We start from the raw sequence: 21,013 nt of genomic DNA on the forward strand, positions 1-21,013 counted from the left end.
AGTCATGAACGAAGATGGAACCACTAAACTACACGGGAGCCTATGGGAAAAGGTGTTAGGCTTCTTCTTCCCAGGTGCGGGCACAGCCATGAACAGCTTCCGGATAGATAAATTGGCTTTGGCCCTAGAAAAGGTGGCAAACGACACCGCTACGGCTCATGACATACTATTGGACACGGTAATTCACATGCGTACAATGGTGATGCAGAATCGGGTGGCTTTGGACATGCTCCTGGCAGAGAAAGGAGGGGTATGCGGAATAATAGAGGGAAAATGTTGCACTTACATACCTGATCCAGCCGAAGGAGTGTCAGCCGCAATAGTGAGACTAAGGGAAACTAGCCACGCCCTGACGATCGATCGGATCGCGCGCGAGAACTCTTATAAATTTAGCTGGCTCACTGACTGGTTCCGGGGATGGACGGGCACCATAGTGAAGTGGTTATTGACCGCACTGGCCGTGATAATCGGGGTAGTAATTTGGGGGGCACTAATGAAATCTTTAGTCCTCCTCTGTATGAGAAAGTATTTTACAGGATGGAAAGTGAAGAAGCCACCGACAACGACTATGGTTCTGACCACAGAGGCCGTCGACCTGAATGGGTCCTTCAACAAGGCAGATGTGACCGGCGCTCCAGAAAATTGTGTTGATTTTTGTGATGACTGTGATACTTGTGTTGAAAATCCCATGTGGGAACTGGCTGCTGCCTGTATTGATGTTTGTGATGACTGTGATACTTGTGCTGTAAACCCCTTGCGTGTACTGGCTAACGCCTCTTATGTAATACAAGCTGACAGCTGTACACCCCCTTCCGACCCAACTATGGATCTGATTGCGACGCTGGGTCTGGCAGTCGAGGGACCCGACGTGGATATCCTAGACCCGCAAGCCGACCAGGCGTCCATGGGAGACTTTGACATAAAGGAAGTCCCTCTCTTTGCTTCAAAGGTTTTAAGTTCAAATGCTTCAAGTGAATCGGATTTTTACGCTCTGTACCCTGACCAGGAAAATGAGACACAAGATACTGACGACATTATGTATTCCCCAGAACAGCAGCACGTGAGAGATCTCATGGGCATGATCGTTGATTAACTTCGAAGATCTGCAAGGACCGCGTCTGCAAAGGGTGGGGGGAGCAAGTTCCGCAGGGGAGGTTGTTGGCCCTCTGGCGGGGCAGAACCTCATCTGGACCAGACGCCTTCGTTGTGGATCCGAAACGTTAATGGACTTTCATGTTCTGAGCCCTCAGGTTCCAAGCACGCACCACACGACACGTTCCCCAAATGCACGGGCGAGGCGCTATGGGCGCACGGTATGCCCTTGGGAGATACCCGCATTACACGATTGTCTTTCAATAAAGCCCGATGCGGCACGTTGTCTCTTGAGATACTTTGTCTCGACGAGACAAGAGGAAGGGATGTCAGGTCGCAGATTTGTTACTGCTTAATGCCTTGTTATGGATGTCGTTTGACTAATATGTTATGTTATAAATGCTGTTTAAAAATGCTATTTCATAAAGTTAATAAAAGGTTGCCGCTTCGCTTTAGTTTAAAATGAGAAAATACTCGCTTCATCCGTGCTGAACGAATGGCCTCGTTGTATACGTGTGCCCCTTGAAGGCTAGATAAGCCTAAGTCATAAACCTTCTCCCTTCTCCGCAGACGGCGCCTCAAGCCGCGGGCAGGAAAATGGATAATATGCGCGTGGAATGTGTAACTTTACGTAGGATGCTTGAATCGTAGACATAAAACCTTTGATAAACTGCCAAAACATTAACTATATTTCGTATAATCACAGTGACGCTTGAGTTACAATAAATATGCTTTGAATTTAGGTTTAAAAGAGAAATGTGAACTGAAGGTACATTTAAACACCTGGAACTCATCAGAACGACCTCATTTACTTTATGGTCTTATCGGGACCGAGAATGCAATCCCCCTTCGGTGAGTTATATTTTCTGTCACCTCGGAGCCTTGAAACCACATCTGGTCCGGATCCTGACGGTGCGTGCTTCACTCCCCCAAGATGAAAGGACGGATGACGGTGGGGGCTCGGCGCACTGGGGATGACGGTGGGAGGAACTTTCGCCAGTTTTCTTTGTTCTCTCGGAGATTTTCTGATAAAGCGTGTCCCTATATAAATGGACTGTGAATCAATGTATCCCCAGGAAGGCAGACTTGGCTTGACGGGTGGTTCGTGCTGTAGACGTCTGCCTTTTCCTCCAGATCTGTATTAATTGGTATTTAATAAAGTTCGTCATTCTCAATCTCAATCTGTTGGTGAACTTCTGTTACGATCAAGAAGTGGTTCCCCACATATATATATATATAATCTATATATCTATATATATATATATATATATATATATAATATATATATATATATATATATATATATATATATATATATATCTATATATATATATATATATCTATCTATATATATATATATATATATCTATCTATATATATATATATATATCTATATCTATATCTATATATATATATATATATATATATATATATATATATATATATATATATATATCAGTCACTATGCGACCTTCATATCATCAGTGGAGAACCGCCAGCAAGGTGTCCCATACAGCTGCTGCTGCACCTTGCTGGGAGCGATACGCACCGCCTGCCACGCGGTGACGTTATCTCTGGTATCCACTCATCATATGGAGTCGACCTGGTTGCGGTTGGGAGTTACTAATAATGGTATCTGTAATCTGGTTCTCCAACATAAATGAGCGGACAACATGACGTCATCGCCATGCACGTCCGCCTTGCCTGCAAGGTTCCAGAGGAACCATCTAGCAGTGCGTCATTACGGATTATAAATACAGATACTGTCACAAGTGCATGCAAAACTCACAGTTACCGACCTGTTTCGCCCTTGTTGGGGCTTCATCAGGGCAACGCAGTGAGGCTTTCCATACACTTGTAACTCTGTGACCCTTTCTGACTTTGTGACAGTATCTGTATTTATAATCCGTAATGACGCACTGCTAGATGGTTCCTCTGGAACCTTGCAGGCAAGGCGGACGTGCATGGCGATGACGTCATGTTGTCCGCTCATTAGGTTGGAGAACCAGATTACAGATACCATTATATATATATATATATATATAGTATATATATATATATATAATATATATATATATATATATATATATATATATATAAATAATGTATATATATATATATATATATATATATATATATATAAATTATATATATATTATATATATATATAATATATATAAATAATATATATATATATTATATATATATATATATATAAATAATATATATATATATATATGTTTGTTTGCTGACTATTGCACTCAAACACGTTGTTAAAAAACGAAAACAATGAAAACGTTTTTCCACCTGCATATCAAGACAAACCCTTTTCCCACACAAGGTCCTGATGAAGTCAGACACACCTTGGCATCGGACGCCGGCATCTTGCCAATGCTTGCAGTCGGTTTTTCTGATGGGGTTTACTTGGCAGTCCAGAATGGACACCTTCGTTGCCTTTACAGTTTACATTGTCCAAGTGTATAGGTCCAGAACCTGGTGCAAACGCAGGGGAAGGATTCGAGAGGTGAAGATGGTGATTCAGTTTGGTCAACTCACAAGTGCATGCTAAGATAAAGGACTGTTTACTTTTACATGAGCATGGACCAGCGCGTCTACATTACAGAAGACATCAATGACTTCTGATTAACTTACTAAGACACAAGAAAACTAGAACAGCACTCAGTAGAGAGCATACCTCCACCTGGTGAACAGTTTACGTTTTCTATCCCACTGATACACCAGATCTGGATTCGGATCTGAACCAAAATCAAATCAGCTTATTCTCGTCACCTACCCAACTCATCCACCAAGTTTATTCATAACTTGTCCATAACTTTTTTAATATCATGTTATATATCGCTTTTCACCCGATCTCTCAATGGTGAAGAATCACTTAAAAATTAAACAATTCTTGTAGCCGAATCCATATTCAGATCTTAACCAAAATGGAATCGATTCTTCCTTGTCACACACACAACCTCTCCACCAGGTTTCGTCCAAATCCGTCCACTAGTTTTTGAGATATCCTGCTATATATCGTTTTTGGCCCTATCTCCAAATGGTGAAGAATCACATAAAAATTTCAACTGGCCAGAACCGTGTCCGGTTCTTCATCAAAATTGAATCGATGTGTCCTTGTCACAATCACAACCTGTCCACCAAGTTTCGTTCAAATCCGTCCATAACCTTTTGAGATGTCCTGCTATATGTTGCTTTTAGCCCGATCTCCCAATGGTGAAGAATCACTTAAAAATTAAATAATTATCATATCGAATCCATATTCCGATCTTCACCAAAATCGAATCGATGTGTCCTTGTCACAATCACAACCGGTCCACCGAGTTTCGTTCAAATCTGTCCACAACTTTTTGAAATATCCTGCTATGTATAGTTTTTGTCCCTGTCTCCCAACGGTGAAGAATCACTTTTAAAATTCTAGTAGCCGGATCTGGATCCGGATCTTCACCAAAATCTAACCGTTTCGTCCTTGTCACACACGCTACCTCTCTACCAAATTTCGTCCGAATCCCTCGACAACTTTTTGAGATATCTAAATCAAAAACAGACAGACAGTGGTGAAAACACAACCTCCATCCACCTTTGGTGGCGGAGGTAATGATAACGAATGAAAAATTCAAACTACATAATATAAACAAAGATGGACACAACACCTTTCCCAAATTCAGCCCCTGAGAGCGCCTCAGTGGCGTTGTGAAAGCCAAGGGAGCGACAGACAACATTGGCATCCGCCATGTCCCATCCAACACTGCAAACAGTGCCCCATCGACCTTCCACGTACACTTCAACTCTTCCCTCCACACTGGACCATCCGTCCCGCAAACGCACCATCCCATCTCTTATCAACTGTGGACACAGAAAATGGATCACTTTGGGTTAGGCGCTACTTTATTGTTATTATTATTATTATTATTGTTCTTTATCAGCTACTACAGCCACAGGGCAACAAGTGACTCCTTCTAGAAGGTGCCAACAAGAAAATAATAGTGATGAGTCACTCTGTTTTTGTTTTTTTCCATTTTTTGTTTTTTACAAGATCTGAGGCTGGTAGTGGAGTAGAGCTGCTCTGCACATCTCAAACACATGGACACACAGACGAACACAGTATACGAGAAAGAACACAGGACTGTTCGACGAAACAACCACAGTCACCACTATGTGTGTGCCGTCCCTCGAATGGACGTCTGTTGGTCAGCCGGATTCGGTTTAGTGTATGTTAAAGACCCCATGGTGTCATTGGCGAAGAGTGAAGAGACAGTAGCAGAGAGAAGGAGTGTCGGGTGAGAAGGGGAAGAAGTTTGGGAGAATTTGTTCCAAGTTGTTATTTTAATTATGTTAGTCAATTTGTATATTGCTTACCAATTCTGCTTGTCCACTTCCTGCCATGCACATGACCACGATGCTCAGAAAAAGAGGTCCCATAATGTTGCTCTTGAATGCAATCTGAAACAAGAAAGAGCAATCAGAGATTGCAGACCCTCGCCAGGACGTGCTTTGGTTGTTTTTAAGGCTTTTGTGTTAAAACAAATATGGCGGCCGAACCAGGTGACCGATTAAATCATCATTTTTATTTTTTCTCCACCAATTTATCCATATAGACTAGAGGCAAAATCTGAAAAGGGGCCTAGAAATCACTTTAGGGAGTACGGAATGTTAGGAGCTGGCATCCATGTCAGACTGTTAAAGTGGTTCATAGTGAACATATTTCAAGTGGATGCCCATCAAATTTGGCCTTTTTAAATATTATACAGCCAAAACAAAGTGGCCGCCATTATCGAAAACTCCGAAAACTCCGGATTGTAATAAAATTACACAACTTTGTATTTATACAGGATAACAATGAAATTTGCTGTATTTGGACATATTATAATAACACACACATCTTCCTCAAACGATCTAAGTGATAATTTATCTATTTCTTTCCCTATGGAGAGACAAACATGAAAAAATGCTCTGAAAATCTAAGAAAATTACATTTTGATGCATTATATTGAGCTTGTACAAATGTACGGACATACTTTGATGAAGTTCGTTTGATTTCAAAAAAAAACTGTGTTGGGATAATATTAACATCAGTCTTCGGTGGTGTAGTCCGAGTCATCTTGGGCACTGTTCAAAGGATTCCGACACATTCCGTCAGCGCAACCACAACCAGCGGTACATCTTAGCTCCTTAAGACGACAACTGCATCTGTGAGATTCGCAATTCTTACACTGGCATTGTGTAAGCTTGAGGTAAACCTCTGGAAATGGTTTATCACTCATCAAATGAGGAAGTATATTTCCAGTTGTACCGTCCTTGTTCCATCCATTTCCCACCGGGGAAGATATATCTGGTTGTGCGATCAGTGAAGAGAGCCAAATTGTACACTGATGGTGTGCTCGCTTGATATGCAGCTTCAGAGAAGATCGGGTTGGTGGCAACTTCTCTGGTTCTTTGTGACCTTTGAGGAACATTTTGAAATGCACGTCATTGATGTTTGTGTTGTTATCATTGTTTGAATACAGTCTGCAGATGAAGCTCTCTACATCTGTCAGTGTTCTTTCAGTAAGTGTGCCGCGTCTGAGCCCGTCCAATAAGGGACAGTTCTTGATGAACGTTTTCCATGCTATTGTTTTGCCAATGCCACAAAATTGACTGACTGTGTCGCAGCCCGAGAGGGCATGGAATGCTGGAAGATTGTGGCGGGGAGCTGGATCAAGGTCTACAGCGTGCACAGCAACAAAGCTCCGTTGCTTCGCTGTTCCCGTTTGCAACCAAAGCTCTCCAGATAAGTCACTGGCAAAGTGAACGAGGAGAACAAGGACGTCTGTGTCCCTGGAACAAATGATCAGACGCTCAAACCCAAGATCTGTCACAGACTTGGCGTGTAACAATATTCTGGTATCAGCTTCATCGTGGTTTGATTTGAGGGAGTTGACGTCCGTTCCACGGGATGACTCAACCGCCGTTCGGTCATGGAATCCGCCAGATGTCACGACTTCACGATTCGGTTGAGTCGACCTTGCTTGACGAATGAGCTCCATGCTCAAAAAGTGTTCCAGGTCTTGCTTGTTTTCTGGGAGGTCAATAAATTGCCTCCAGTTGACGGGTAATGGCACATCCCTGTTGTCCACTTTGCGACGTATTGGCCGGGTTTTCCCGGTCCGTAAAATCCGAGTGGTGTCCTTGATGGTATGTGCTTCATACCTATCAAACACAACGTCAACTCTGGAGCAAGTGTCACTGAAGTGACTGAAGACAGAGGCTACGAACCGGTCTGCGAGTTGTCCAAAATTGTGGGCATTTGCAGGTTTGGCGATTGCTTGAACAAGTGCCTGGCCATCGATGATTACACACGTTTTCAGATTTGCTGTCGGCGGCTCTTTCTCTACAGTTGTTCTTGTCTGAAGGATATTTCCGAGAGCTGCTTTGTTTGTGGATCGCATTGCTCCGGATGTGTCTGCAAGTGATAGAGGAACCGGCGAAAGTTCATGGCTGAGGATTTCCTTCAGGTCCACCTCGCGTCCAGCTTCTTTTGAAACAAGCAAGCGTTGAAAGAGGTTACGGTCTGCTTTGACGAGTTTTTGTTTCAGAGTCGAATTTTTGTTCTGGACCTGATACATGCTTTTCAGCGTCAGGCTTTTCGACTGTCTGAGCTTGTCATGGAATCCCACTTTTTTCGTGATGAGACGTAAGCCCACAAATTCTTTCAATTTGTCTTGCCCTTGTGCATGTGCTGTCAGAAGACATTCCGTTATTTGAGGAGAAGCTACATCTCGAGTGGCCAGGCTAACGACAGCTAGATTTTGGTGTTGAAAAATGCCGAATTTCTTCAGTTGGTCGACAATCTTCTGAACATCTTCCTTGTCCCGCTTTAGTCTTGAGGGTCCGGCTTCTTTTACATAAGAAGGGTTGTAGTCTTCATCTGTAGCATGCATGTCCAACATGGCGCTTGTGTCGTCTACTATTCTGCTCCGTTCGTTGAATGTGAGGCACCATTGATCTCTTGCTCCTTCTGATCTCGTTATTCCTACAAGACCACCGGCAACTTTGCCGACTTTGTTGACGTGCTCTAAGGCTTGATCCGTCGATAGCTGATTGAATGTGTTATTGGTTGTCTTGACCACAAAATTTCCATTCATGAACTCCTGGTGAACATCAGGGTGGCTTGTTTCAAGGATCATAATGTCAGCAAGATAAACTGCCCCCCAGCGAGTGTAGTTTGCGTGGTCATACTGAGCAAACCAGGGTAACATTGCAGCAAAGGACGATTTATGTAGGTTCCAATTTCCAGTTCTCTCTGCACGCAGGAACAGCAACAAGATGGAGATCATTTTGATGTACGTCACCCAAAATCTGGTAGTGGGTGGTTGTGTCTCTTGGAAGTCGTCCAACAGTCTTGTTATTCTGGAGTGCTGAACTGCGTCTTTCAGTGCTTTGACTTTGTTGCTGGTCACATCTCGCTCATTGTGTGCTTCCAAAGCTTCTACGACGTGGACTGATAATGTTTGGAGCTCAACTTCTTCTACTTGGTGATCTTTAGCCCATACGATGAATGTCGGCCAGAGTGTTTTCCAAACAGCTTCAAATGTTAGCTTGTGTGCACGAATAGCCCGGTTGTACGATTTGGCCTGCATGTTATTTTGAGCTGTATTCTCTCCAAAAACGGAACTCTCCGCCCACACCTCCGTAAGACCAGAGTCTGCAAAATGATTTCCAATCACACACATGAAATTCTTGACAATGTGGAACCCCCCAAGTCGCAAGAATATCGTTTTGCATTCATTACTGTTTGCCCACTGTATTTCCTTGGCCTTGCAGTACAGCTGCTGGTCCAGAGTAATGACTGTGGACTGGCCAGGATTTATAATGTTGGAAATCCTCAGGCATCGCATCATAACTGTCCACAGCGTGTCGTTCTCGTGGGCCGGGGCGTTGAGGAGCGGCAAATACCCGATTGTGCAGAGCTCGTGTTTGTCTTGTGTTGTAACTTGGTTGAACCCGGTCCACGCTGGCACATCGTCACTGTTAGAGCCATAGATGCGAGAGAGAATCCAGGCCATATCTCGGGCAGAAGCTTCGTCAGACACCTGATCATCTGGGGTAAACATCGTCTCATTCAAGGTGGCTGTGAATTTAGGATTTTCTCGAGAAGATTGGCGAGTGACTTTCTCCAAACGATGAAGTTCGGGAGGGACCTTCAAGGACCTTGACTTTCCAAGAGGAAGTACTTCCTGTTGCTGATGTTGAGGGGTCCCTCTCTGGTAAACTACCATCTGTGTCGCATGAAACGTCCCCATACCATCTAACGTTTCTTCGATAATGTCGATGTTATCAGCAGCGTATTGGCAAAACTCGTTGGATGATATATTTGAAGGGACAGGAGTATTGTTGCAATCTGCGAAGTGTTGCAGATTTTGAACTCCAAGAGTTGTGTCCAGTCTACGTATCTGGTCATAGCTGGGACAGTGTCCTGCGTGATGGATGAGTTCAATCAACGATTTTGAACGTGTTGCCTGATGAATTGCTAGGCCAAGTCCAACGTGTTTTGGTGCGAGCGTTTTGTGCTTCGACACTGCGTAGACTAGGTCTTGACTTATGCTCAAAGCAGTTCGCTTCACAAATTTATCGTCAGCCTGTCCGTCCACTTCCCCAGACAGCAAAATACTGAGGAATAGAAACAAGCTCTCCGGTACAATCTTTTCGGCACTCTCCTTACTAACTGACGTGCAATTATTTAGGCCTGGACGAGAACTGATGTCACCTCTAATGCGTAACGCGCAGTGATGCAAGGTCAACAACTCTTCTGTCTCTGAGCGCGAGAACTGGGTTGGCCTAAGATCATCCATATTTCTCTTTGTCTCCATTTCATCCGAACGCCTTTTCTGTGTCTGAACAGCGATCTTAGATGACAGTGTGGAAAACAACAATTGTGGTTGATGTGGATCGAGTTGAGGTACAAAGTTGATCTGTCCTGGAAGAAGTCGGTGTAGTTTCTCTTTGAGGCGGGATTTATTGTCCCGGTATGGTCCAGCGTCAATGCCGAATTCGCTGAGCAAAGACCTGTACCTTTCCCAAACGTCTAGAAGCGTATAGATTTCACCTCGGGCCAGTCCAGTCGATACTTCAGATGCGACTTTCTCAAAGCAGATATCTCTGGACGTTTGAGTTGTGCTTGTACTAGATTTCGATGCTTTTCTATTGAACTGTACATAACACTTAAGATGATACCTGGCATCAGCAGCCACGAGATCACTTACTCCTGCCAGGCGACACCGCAACACAGGGTCTGTTTGAGCTCCTTGGAGAATTTTGTCAGAAACATCAAAGGTAGCGACCAAATACGTTTGTTTGCAACTTTTCTCTTGGCAGAAAAAGCACAAATCAGTGTCCATAATGGACAGTTTACTGCGTAGAGATGGTCTCGGTGGTGAACTTGTCTCAGGTGCACTGCTTGAGGTGGCAAGAGTGCTTTCATATTTTTTCCTGAGTCGAGTTATTTTGAACGAACTTGTAAACGTCGAATAGCAGTCTTTGTGATTCAGGAATTCAGTCTGTTTTGTGATTTCCTTAAAGTCAATGTTTTGAATTCTTTCAACAGTGTGCCAGTTCTCAGAGTCATTGTACTTCTTGCGCTCTGCAGCGGCTTCACGGACTCTTTGAATTCCGGCGTCTCCGAGGTTTCTCGTTGGTTTCTTTGGGTCTCTGTTTTGACAGAAGATGCAGAGGGTCCAGTCAGTACTTGTGTCAGAACTCCGCTTTTGGCTCTGGCATTTTACCTTGGATTCCATGTTGAAGCTCAACTCAGTTCACCACATCCTGCAAACATCAGAAATTGCATAATATGATAGCCAGTTTCTGCCGGCATTTTTACGTGGCGTCCCGACCGTGCCGTCCCATTACTGCCGTAATGTCGAATCCTATAAAAAATTGAAATTTGTGCAGCCCGACTTCACGATAGCCGGACTGCGGGCTGTAGGTATCAAACTTTTCAATCAGCGTTTTCCCGTCGCAAAGATGTCCGTGTTCAAGCCAAAAAAGATCAATGCTGCACCTGTATAGCTGGTGAAAAGCTGAAGTTCATCTCAAACATCGGTCATCGGTCTGAACATCAGGCAACACTGACGCTGAACGGAAGCGGAAACACCGGAAGTGAAGCTGACCTGATAACGAGGCACTTCCGGCCGCGCCCAACATGGTGGATACGAACAGAAAATACGTGAATCTTTCCATAATGAGTTTCAAGTTTGTGAGAGGTTTAACGCCTAATGATTTGGTGAAATTATGTTTTAAACACATATGCTAAAATCACATTATGCTAAAATAATTTATTATATAATAAATGATTTTAACATGTGATTAAAACATAATATCTTTGCAACAATATATTTAGGACAATTCATATATTTAGAACAATTCATAGGTATCAATGAGATACAAATGCAACATTTCAGAACCATATTTTTGGTAGAGGTTAACATATTTTTCTTAATAGTCAAATCTGACTATTGTATATAAATATGCACATAACTTTATCAAATATGTATAGTTTGGCATGATATTTACAGGACATCTTACTGGTATCACTGGAGTAAAATATACCAAACTACACAAACATACCCACAGTAAAAGTCAAGATAAGTCGCGTGATTTGAAAATTAACAGAGTTCAGCTTTGAGATTTTTTGTACATTTTTGTGACTGATCTGTATATAACTTTATCAATTCGTTATGGAATGGCCTAATACTTCTTGGACACTTTACTGGTATTGCTGCGATGATATATGTCAAATTTCAGAACCACAGCTTCAGTACAACTGAAGTTATCAGACATTTTCTAAGTTATACATTTTCTATTTGTCCGGCCATTTTGTTTTTGGTATAAAAAAATTTAAAAGGCCCAAATCAATGGGCATCCACCTGAAATATGTTCAGTATGGGTCATATTAACTAGCTGACATGGATGCCTGCTCCTAACATTCCGTACCCCCTGAAGTGGAATTTGAACATTTTTCCACCAGTCTAATAGATGACGCTCAAGAAATTTCATCTTGATCGGATGAAGTTTTGTACTTGTCAAATTATGACCATAATGGAGGAACCTATGACATCTCATTAACATGTGTTATTCCCCATGGAGAGTTCTTTACAATGAGCCATGTCTAAATGTTTTCTATTCAGCGCTTTCGGAGATATAGAGGTGAAAAGTTTTTCGCTTTTTCCAAGATGGCGCCCGTACCACATGGCCGATGACGTCATAATTAGCATTTTAAAAAATCTACAGGAGGAGATGCACCAATGGTAAAAATTTCCTGTCAATCAGACCAACGATTGCAGAGAAAATCATATTTATTCTGTGCGGACAAACAGACAAACAAACAGAACAGAAAAACAGACACATATGCAATACCCTCTCCCTCTGGCGAGGGTAAAAACAAGAAAGAGCAGTCAGAGATTGCAGACCCTCACCAGGACATGTTTGTGTGGTGTATTTTGTGTGGTGTTTGTTTTGGGTTGTTTCGGTTAAGGTTGGTTTTTATATCCAAGATGGATGCCAAACCACGTGACCTATGACGTCACCATTTTCACACTACATGCAGCAATGGTGTGAGATGATAGTTGTAAACTTCGTATCAATCAGATAAGCGCTTTCAGAGAAACAATTTTTTAAAATATTTCCATCAAGTCCAATATGGCTGCCAAACCATGTGACCGATGATGGGGGTTTTTTTCAACATATTCTGGGGTGAAGACATGCTAATTAGGTAGGGTTTAAGGATAATTTCCCCAGTGTGTGCTTACCCGTGATTAATCCCCAACGTTTATTTACGTTCACATGGCTGGCCATCAAAAATCAGCTCCATTAACCAACAACACCGACATTTTGTTGACGGAAATCCAGCACATTCACCATCGGGCTAAACCCCGCCCCACCACCACCGACGTAATCCGAACATTCCCAAAGAGACTAAACTCCGCCTCAAAGGGATCGTAACACACAGGCCACACTCCAAGCTTCATCATTGGTCGTGGAGACATGGGATCATTCGATAGAGCTCAGCGATTGGCCAGGGGTGACATCAGAGCAAGCAGCTTGGACTGGAAGAGAAGAAGAATCTCTCAATTTTGTCCTGGTTGCGCCAGCGGACGGCTGCTTTGTGCCCGTGGCCGCTGGTGGAGCAAATTTCAGAGCCTTTGTGACACTTGGAATAAACGTGGAAGGAGGTGTGGTTGATCTGTGGTGCTCTTCGGGGGAACTGTGGCCGCGCTGTGCTTTCTGGCGGGGAGTGAGAGAGGAGGACGTCTTGCTGCCTCTTCGCGGCTCTGGGTGCTCGCGTGGTTGACCGGCGCCATTGTGAAAGCATCAACGCTCGGTCCTTTCGCCTACCGACCGAACCCATTCAACGACCACCAAGCGTCCAAAAGTCCTCGTTGAGGCCGGAGCTGAGTGTCGACTGACTAAGAACATTTATTTTTCTTTTATCTTTCCCCTTGTCCGTATTTGAGTCAACGTGGAGGGTCCTTCGAGTTAGATTTATAGTTTAACCTCAGCATTCATTTTTATTGTCTTACCTTTATTTCATTAAATTTCTTATTGTGGCATTTTTCATTGTCGTATTGTTGATTTTTCTTGTCTCGTTTCTGTGTTTGTGGGTTCGAGGAATAAACCCTGTGGCTTTCGTCCCTGCAGGTAAGCACTTTGTTTCCGTCCCGCGCGCGCCAAAAAGCTACCGCCAAATTCCAGCTTGTCCGCCTCGGAGTTAAGACTGTTCAGCTATCTATTCCCTGCGACACGACAATACCTATTTTGGGAGGGTTAAATGACGGCACAGTCCTTGCCAAGCTGTCGCAAGACCTGTGCGTATCGCTCCAGCGATTCCGTAGGCTCCTGCCTGTGTGTCACGAGAAGATGCCAGGCGTAAATCGTGCTTCGAGGTTTAACATAAAGGGCTGTCAAGGTCTCCACGGCATCCTCATAGGTCGTGCAGTGGGAGAAGTATTCGTAGACGGGGTGAGACACGTTGCAGGAAAGGACGTTCAGTCTCTGTGGGTCTGTGATATCGGGGACGAGTTCCCTATAGAGTCCCAATGAATGAAGCTAATGTGTCCACTGGCCGACGGCATCGCTGGCATTCGGATCGCCGAAAAAACGCCCCAATTTGATGAGCTTATCCATGATGCTTGAACGTCTCAGAATCGATTTCAATAAATTGTAATGAAATTGACTCAAGACTTCGCTCCAAGATAAGAGGCTTTATTGAAATCGATCTTCACATCCTATAAGCACGTAAGCAATCATCTCATTAGTCCTATGAAGCATATAAAGGCATATGTAATGGGTAAAGCTTTCTAACACATTAGCCATCAATCAACAATCTCGTCCTACCAAGATCTCTGTATGGCCCATTCAGCCTGTAGAAACCGCCTATCCTCGCACATGAAGCGTTCAATATGTATATATATATATATATATATATATATATATATATATATATATACATATACATATACATATATATACATATACATATATATACATATACATATATATATATATATATATACATATACATATATATATATATATATATACATATACATACATACATATATATATACATATACATACATACATATATATATATATACATATACATACATACATATATATATATATACATATACATACATATATATATATACATATACATACATACATATATATATATATACATATACATACATACATATATACATATACATACATACATATATATATATATATATATATATATATATATATATATATACATACATATACATACATACATATATATATATATATATATTGTTACGGACACGACTTTGATGTTATGGTGGGCCGAGCGGAATGGCCGCCGTGTTCGCACAAGTTACCCGATTACACTCGAACGTTGGCCGAATCGCGCTACGCTAGATCAATGAAGGAAAGGACACAACGGCTGGGTTAAATGACACGACACCAGGGGTACAGTTCTCAAGACCTCCGGAGGAGGTTATAATATGGGTTTGCAGAATGTTTAGATTACACCGACAAGAGGTACAGCACAGAAAGGTGGGCACTTAGACACGGTCTTATCTTATTCCCGACAGACCACAGACAAACGGGACAAGACTGACTCACACAGGGATTGATGGCAGGGGAGGGCAGGCAGTCGATGGCTCAAGGTGCACCTTGGCTCAGGGGCAGAATCGACCCGGTCCGGTCCAAAGAGGCGGGAGGTATCCAGCGCTTGGAGGTGGCGACTTCTCTCTCCAAGCTGGGGGCGCATCTGACGTCACCTCCGGTAAGTGGCTGCGTATATCCAACGGGGAGTGACACGCCCTCGGCTCGTTAGCTCCGCCCCAGATGGAATCGGTCCACCGCTTCTTATTGGGTGCGGGGGGGTTACCGGGCTCCGCCCTTGACGAGGAGCTGACAGTCAGCCCCTGTGTGGTAACCCCGTCGGAGCACATGGTCAATGGCGGCTAACCAAGCCGGAGTGAGGACGCGCACTCCCCGCGCCGCTCTTGTTGTTGTTGGTGTTGTTGTTTCATGAGATGATGGGAGGATGCGGAGATGAGATTGTGGGGAGGTATTGGGAGGTCCTAAACTCACTACTGGTGCCATACAATCACATTCTGGTGCAACGAAGAGTCAGAATTAATGGAAACGAGTCCTTAACTGACATAGACTAAGAATAACTAGCAAGATGTCCTATAGTTGTCTACGTGAGATGCGGTGAACCTGGGCACGACATTTAATGGGGGACAAAGGGGAAGGTCAGGGCTACAGAGTGTTGTTTACAGACAATGGGACTAGGGAATGGGGGATTGGGGATAGTTGGGGAGTATTGGGGAAATAGGGGAATATTTACAAGCGGATATGGATGGAGGCCAAATCCCATATCCGCAACATTGCACCCTTCTCTACCTCGGGGCGTCCCGACCCGATAAATTTTTACCTACTTTAGTGTGGCACTCAGATGTAGTTCCCTCTACTATTAACTCTACCCTGAGTGCGACAGTTTTACAGATGTTCACAAATGAGTAAATATGTCCCCCTGCGACGTTGCACCCTTCTCCTCACAGAAACACACCCACAGGATAACCGTATCGCGGAAAGAATTCTCAAACTAAACATACAGCCGGTAGGGAGCATCATTTATACAAGACTACACTGATATTTACACTACGATCCAGGACCTGTTTTTGGAGGAACACATGCAGATGTTATGCATAGAGAGAGCACGCATGCCAGCATCGATACACCAACCCACGAGTGCTCTGTGGCCTTACGGCCTTTAATAATGTGCAGAGCACCCCTTCCAAGCACCAAAAGCACCACCCTTATTCATACAGTCAGCACCATCCGGTGCACCAATAAAGTGCTCAACGTCACCGGTGGTGTCGCAGCCGGCCGATGTTCTGCCGCTGGTCTTGCCTTGGAGCCCACTTGGTGTTCTGGCTTCCTTCAAAAATAAAGAAAGGCGCCAACCGCGTCCATTTCTAATTTGTGGCCGTCAGGGGGCCAACTATTAGTGGTTCACCTGTATGGCATAGGTGCCACGTTGACCCATAGGTCCATCCACGGGTGGTGCTTGGCCGCAAAAGAACTGCAGAACTGCAGCCACCAAAATTGCGGTCCATATGGTGTATCGATCCAGGCAGCAAGCAGCGAAAGTGCAGGCCCACAACTGCGGAGCCAGCACCTCTCTCTCCTCTCTCTCTGCCCCAAAGCCAGATCCTCGGAGGTGGGAGACAAAAGAAGAAGACAAGTGAGTAAGGTGGTAAGGGCGCAAAAGTGCACGCAATACAAGATGATGCACACTGGGGGCACATGGGAACCAGGTGAGACAGGTACGTTCCTACCGTACGCCCCCCCCCCCCACCAGGTAACCTACATGGCCCCTCCCTTACCCCTTACTGTATCCACAAAACACAACACTACCCATAAACATCTACTTTACAAATCAACAAGCGTCCCTACTGTCTTCCCCGTTCCTCCCATAAACCAAATTCGTCTTCTCTCCCTCCTAACCAATCAAATTTGCCATTTTCAACTCTCATCAAAATTTGCCATCTCCATTTCAACATCAAAATTTGCCATCTCCAACTCAACATCAATCCCTCCTAAGGAGGGAGAGATGGAATCACCCCAATGTCTCATCCACGTCGTGATGCGTCTCACCAATCCACACAGCAATTCTCATTTCCTGCACACAGAACAAAGAAACACAGGTGTGGAGTCATCATCACCACAGGTAAGTGGCTGCGTATGGTGCGACAGGTTCATCAATCCTAACTATTTCCTAAATGACTTTAACAACTTTACATTACCCGGGGTCTTTCTCCTGCCAAACCATTGGCCCTCTTACACTATGGGTTCTAAAAACCAATTCCCATTGACCAAACTGTGATGCCTCTCAATTTGGGGTCTCACTCCCCCGATTCATCTCTCGGTGCCCTCGCACAATTTCTGGGCTGCGACGTGTAGCTCTCCTATCCGGTCTACCCACCTGCACACCTCCACCACTGCAGTTGCCTCCGAGCTTACCTGCTCATTACCCTAACCTTACTACCTGGGGAAGGCCCTCTGGCGCTCTCCCCACTCGGTGCCCTCTCTGGCACTGGGCTACCCGGGTCCATCCTCCGGATCCTCGGGCCCCACTGACACTAACGGCTCCCAGAGCCCACCTGCGGCCTCACCTGGCCGACATCCTCACAGTGGTGGAGTGCCCAACCAACTACACACACTAACAGGCTACACGCCCAGCCATTTCCACAACACTAATGCACCCATCCACAATACCATTCTGCAACCGCACCACAAATGCCAATATCCAACCACAATTTACCTATACCCTCTACCTAACACTTACACTACCCGCCCCGGGTATCCGTGATGGGGGTCCACTCTTCCCCCATTCACACCTTCGCACCATGCACACCACTCCGTACCACTTACTCCAACTCCCTCCACACACCTGTACTTGCACACCTGTGCTCTCACACCTGGTGCCACCTGCACCCTTCTCTCCCCAAGCGCATTCGCGCTGATCCACAACACTCACTACTCATCCACTGCTCCACACACCTGTCCAGTTCTCACACAGCATCATCTCATCTAACTACTCCCCTCTGAAACTTGCGCTTCCCAGTCGTCCCTTTAAACTATTGCGCTCCCACGTCATTATCATCCACACTAATCTACCTGCGTCCCCACTACAGGTATCAAGTCTCCTACTTAAATCTTGTCACCTGATGTCATCTTCTAGGGCCCTATCAATATCCTAACCCACCCGGGCTAGTTTTCACTGCCATACACCCCATAAACTATAGCGCATTTGCCCCACATGGGAAGGGTGGCAGGGATGCCACCCTTACCCACCGGGCCCATCGCTCATCAATCCCCCAGTCCTCTGGCACTTATAAGCCCCCCTTATTCAGAGGTACTGGGTCCCGCCTCGGCATCTAAAGCCGAGGCAATCCACGGGGGCGCCTGCTCGCCGGTGTAAGGCCTTATCCGGTCGGCGTGGACGATCCGAGGGAGGGCTCGTGGCCCCATTTTGATCTTAATGACCACGTTACAGATTTGCGACAGGACGACTCCTGGGCCTTGCCAGGGGGAGGTGAGTTTTGGGCACCTTCCCTTCCGCCTCCGGGGATTAAAGAACCAAATCTTCATCCCCGGAGCGTATTGACTCCCCTGGCTCCGGTCGTCGTACCTGCGCTTCATCTTTTCCCCCGCCAGATGGAGTTGGCGGCGGGCGAAGGCATGGACTAGCTCCATGCCTTCCTCTAGGTGACGTGCGTACCCCTCCCTCGGCGGGTTAACCACTGTGTCTGGCACGGGACCGCATAGCAAGTCGGCGGGAGCCCGTAACTCCCGCCCATACATAAGCAACGCTGGACTGCATGCGGTGGCCCCGTGCTGGCTGGTTCGGTAGGCCATGAGCAAATAAGGGAGATGTTCGTCCCAGTCATCCTGACGGGTGGCGGTGAACAGTGCCAGTTGTTGGATTAAAGTTCGGTTGAATCTTTCCACCATCCCGTCAGATTGAGGTCTTAAAGGCGTTGTTCTGGTTTTCTGAATTGACAGGAGACTGCACACATCTTTTAGCAATTTACTCTCAAAATTTCGTCCCTGGTCGGTGTGCAACTCCTGTGGAATCCCATGCCGGCACACAAATCCTTCCACGAAGGCCTGCGCTACCACCCCTGCTTCTTGGTTGGGGAGGGCGTAGGCCTCCGGCCACTTGGTGAAGTAGTCCATCACAACGAGGATGTACTTATTACCTAGGCGGGTGCGGGGTAGTGGGCCTAGGATATCCATGGCCACCCGCTCTAGGGGGGCCCCCACCTGGTGTAATTGAAGGGGGGCCCTCATCCTCCGTGCTGGTCCCTTTTTGGCAGTACAGGCGTCGCATCTCCGACACCAGTCCTGTATGTCGCGCCCCATATTCACCCAATAAAACCTCCGGCGTACCTGCGATGTCGTCTTTGTCCTGCCCAAATGGCCGCCGGGGCGGGTACCATGCACCTGTTGCAATATATCGGTCTTAAATTTATTTGGGACTACCACCAGCCAGGAAGTTTTATCAGAGGGAACCTCCACCCACTTGCGATACAAGATGTTATCCTTCAATTCCAGGGTCTGCCACTGAGCCCAATACGCCTTGGTCTGTGCCCCGAGGGGGGTGACCTCTTCCCCCTTAGGTCTTTGCCCCAATTTGACCCAATTGAACACTGGCCCCAGGACAGGATCCTCCTGCTGGGCCGTGCTCCATGCCAAAGTTCCGAATTCCTCATCTGCGGTTAGTGGCAAAATTGGCCCTCTCACCCGGGTTGCCCGGACAACGAGGGTCGGGTCCGAATCGCCCAATTGTTCCCTCTCCTCGTGTCTCGCACAAAATTTGCAGTTTTCCCCCAGACAAGGACGCCGAGAGAGTGCGTCCGCATTACCATGGGCCTTCCCGGCCCTATGGGCCACATCAAAATCGTACTGCTGCAACTTTTCCAACCACCTTGCAATTTGGCCCTCTGGTTCCTTGAACCGAAGGAGCCATTGCAAGGAGGAATGGTCAGTTCTAACCAAAAATTTCCGCCCGTACAAGTACGGGTGGAAATGGTTCATGGCAGCCAGCATAGCCAATAACTCTTTGCAAGTGACACAATAATTTCGCTCGGGCCTACTTAAGGCCCGACTATAGTAACCAATCACTCTCTCCACGCCCTCCTGTGTCTGAGACAAAACTGCGCCCAATCCTTCCTGGCTCGCATCCGTGTCCAGGGTAAATGCCCCGTTGCTAGTGGGGTAAGCTAGAAGTGGTGCGGATGTTAGACACCCCTTCAATTTTTGGAAGGCCTCGTGGCACTCCCGTGTCCAATTAAATCGCGTCCCCTTCTCCGTAAGCCGGTGGAGGGGACGGGCCAACTCCGCAAATTTCGCCACAAAGCGCCGGTAGTAGGAGCAGAGTCCCAAAAATCCCCGCACCTCTTTGATGGTACGTGGTGCGGGCCACTCCTCTACCGCTTTAATTTTGTCTGGGTCCGTTTTTACCCCCTCGCAACCGATGACGTGGCCTAAATAGGCCACCTCCTTGGCAAACAAGGTGCACTTACTCGGGTTCAGCTTCAACCCTGCCTGTCTGAGGCACCCGAACACCTGGTCCAATTGCACACCTCTCTCGCGCACACTCTTGCGCACACTCTCCCGTCACACCCTCTGTAACACTTACCACACCGCGCTTCCATGTGCTCCCTCGCACACGCGCTATGACCGACTCACTCTCGCCAGCACCCTCACTCCTTGGCACGCACTTTTTCCTCACACACCCCAGAGTCGGACTTTCTCGCACACCTCCTTTTTCGCACACCAGACCTGTCTCACACTTCACCAA

General features: G+C 45.8%; 1 protein-coding gene across 1 annotated transcript in view; it reads right to left on the bottom strand.

The window, feature by feature from the left end:
- Positions 1-21,013, bottom strand: part of LGALS3BP (galectin 3 binding protein) — a 79,720-nt gene that overhangs the window by 17,560 nt on the left and 41,147 nt on the right. Inside the window, 4 exon segments of the mRNA XM_068117277.2 lie at positions 3,456-3,543; positions 3,545-3,585; positions 4,764-4,956; positions 5,470-5,553. Coding sequence (XP_067973378.2) covers positions 3,456-3,543; positions 3,545-3,585; positions 4,764-4,956; positions 5,470-5,532 — 385 coding nt within the window. The 5' untranslated portion in view covers positions 5,533-5,553.

The sequence above is a fragment of the Myxine glutinosa genome, chromosome 5, assembly GCF_964187855.1.
Source record: "Myxine glutinosa chromosome 5, kmMyxGlut1.1, whole genome shotgun sequence".
NCBI lineage: Eukaryota > Metazoa > Chordata > Myxini > Myxiniformes > Myxinidae > Myxine > Myxine glutinosa.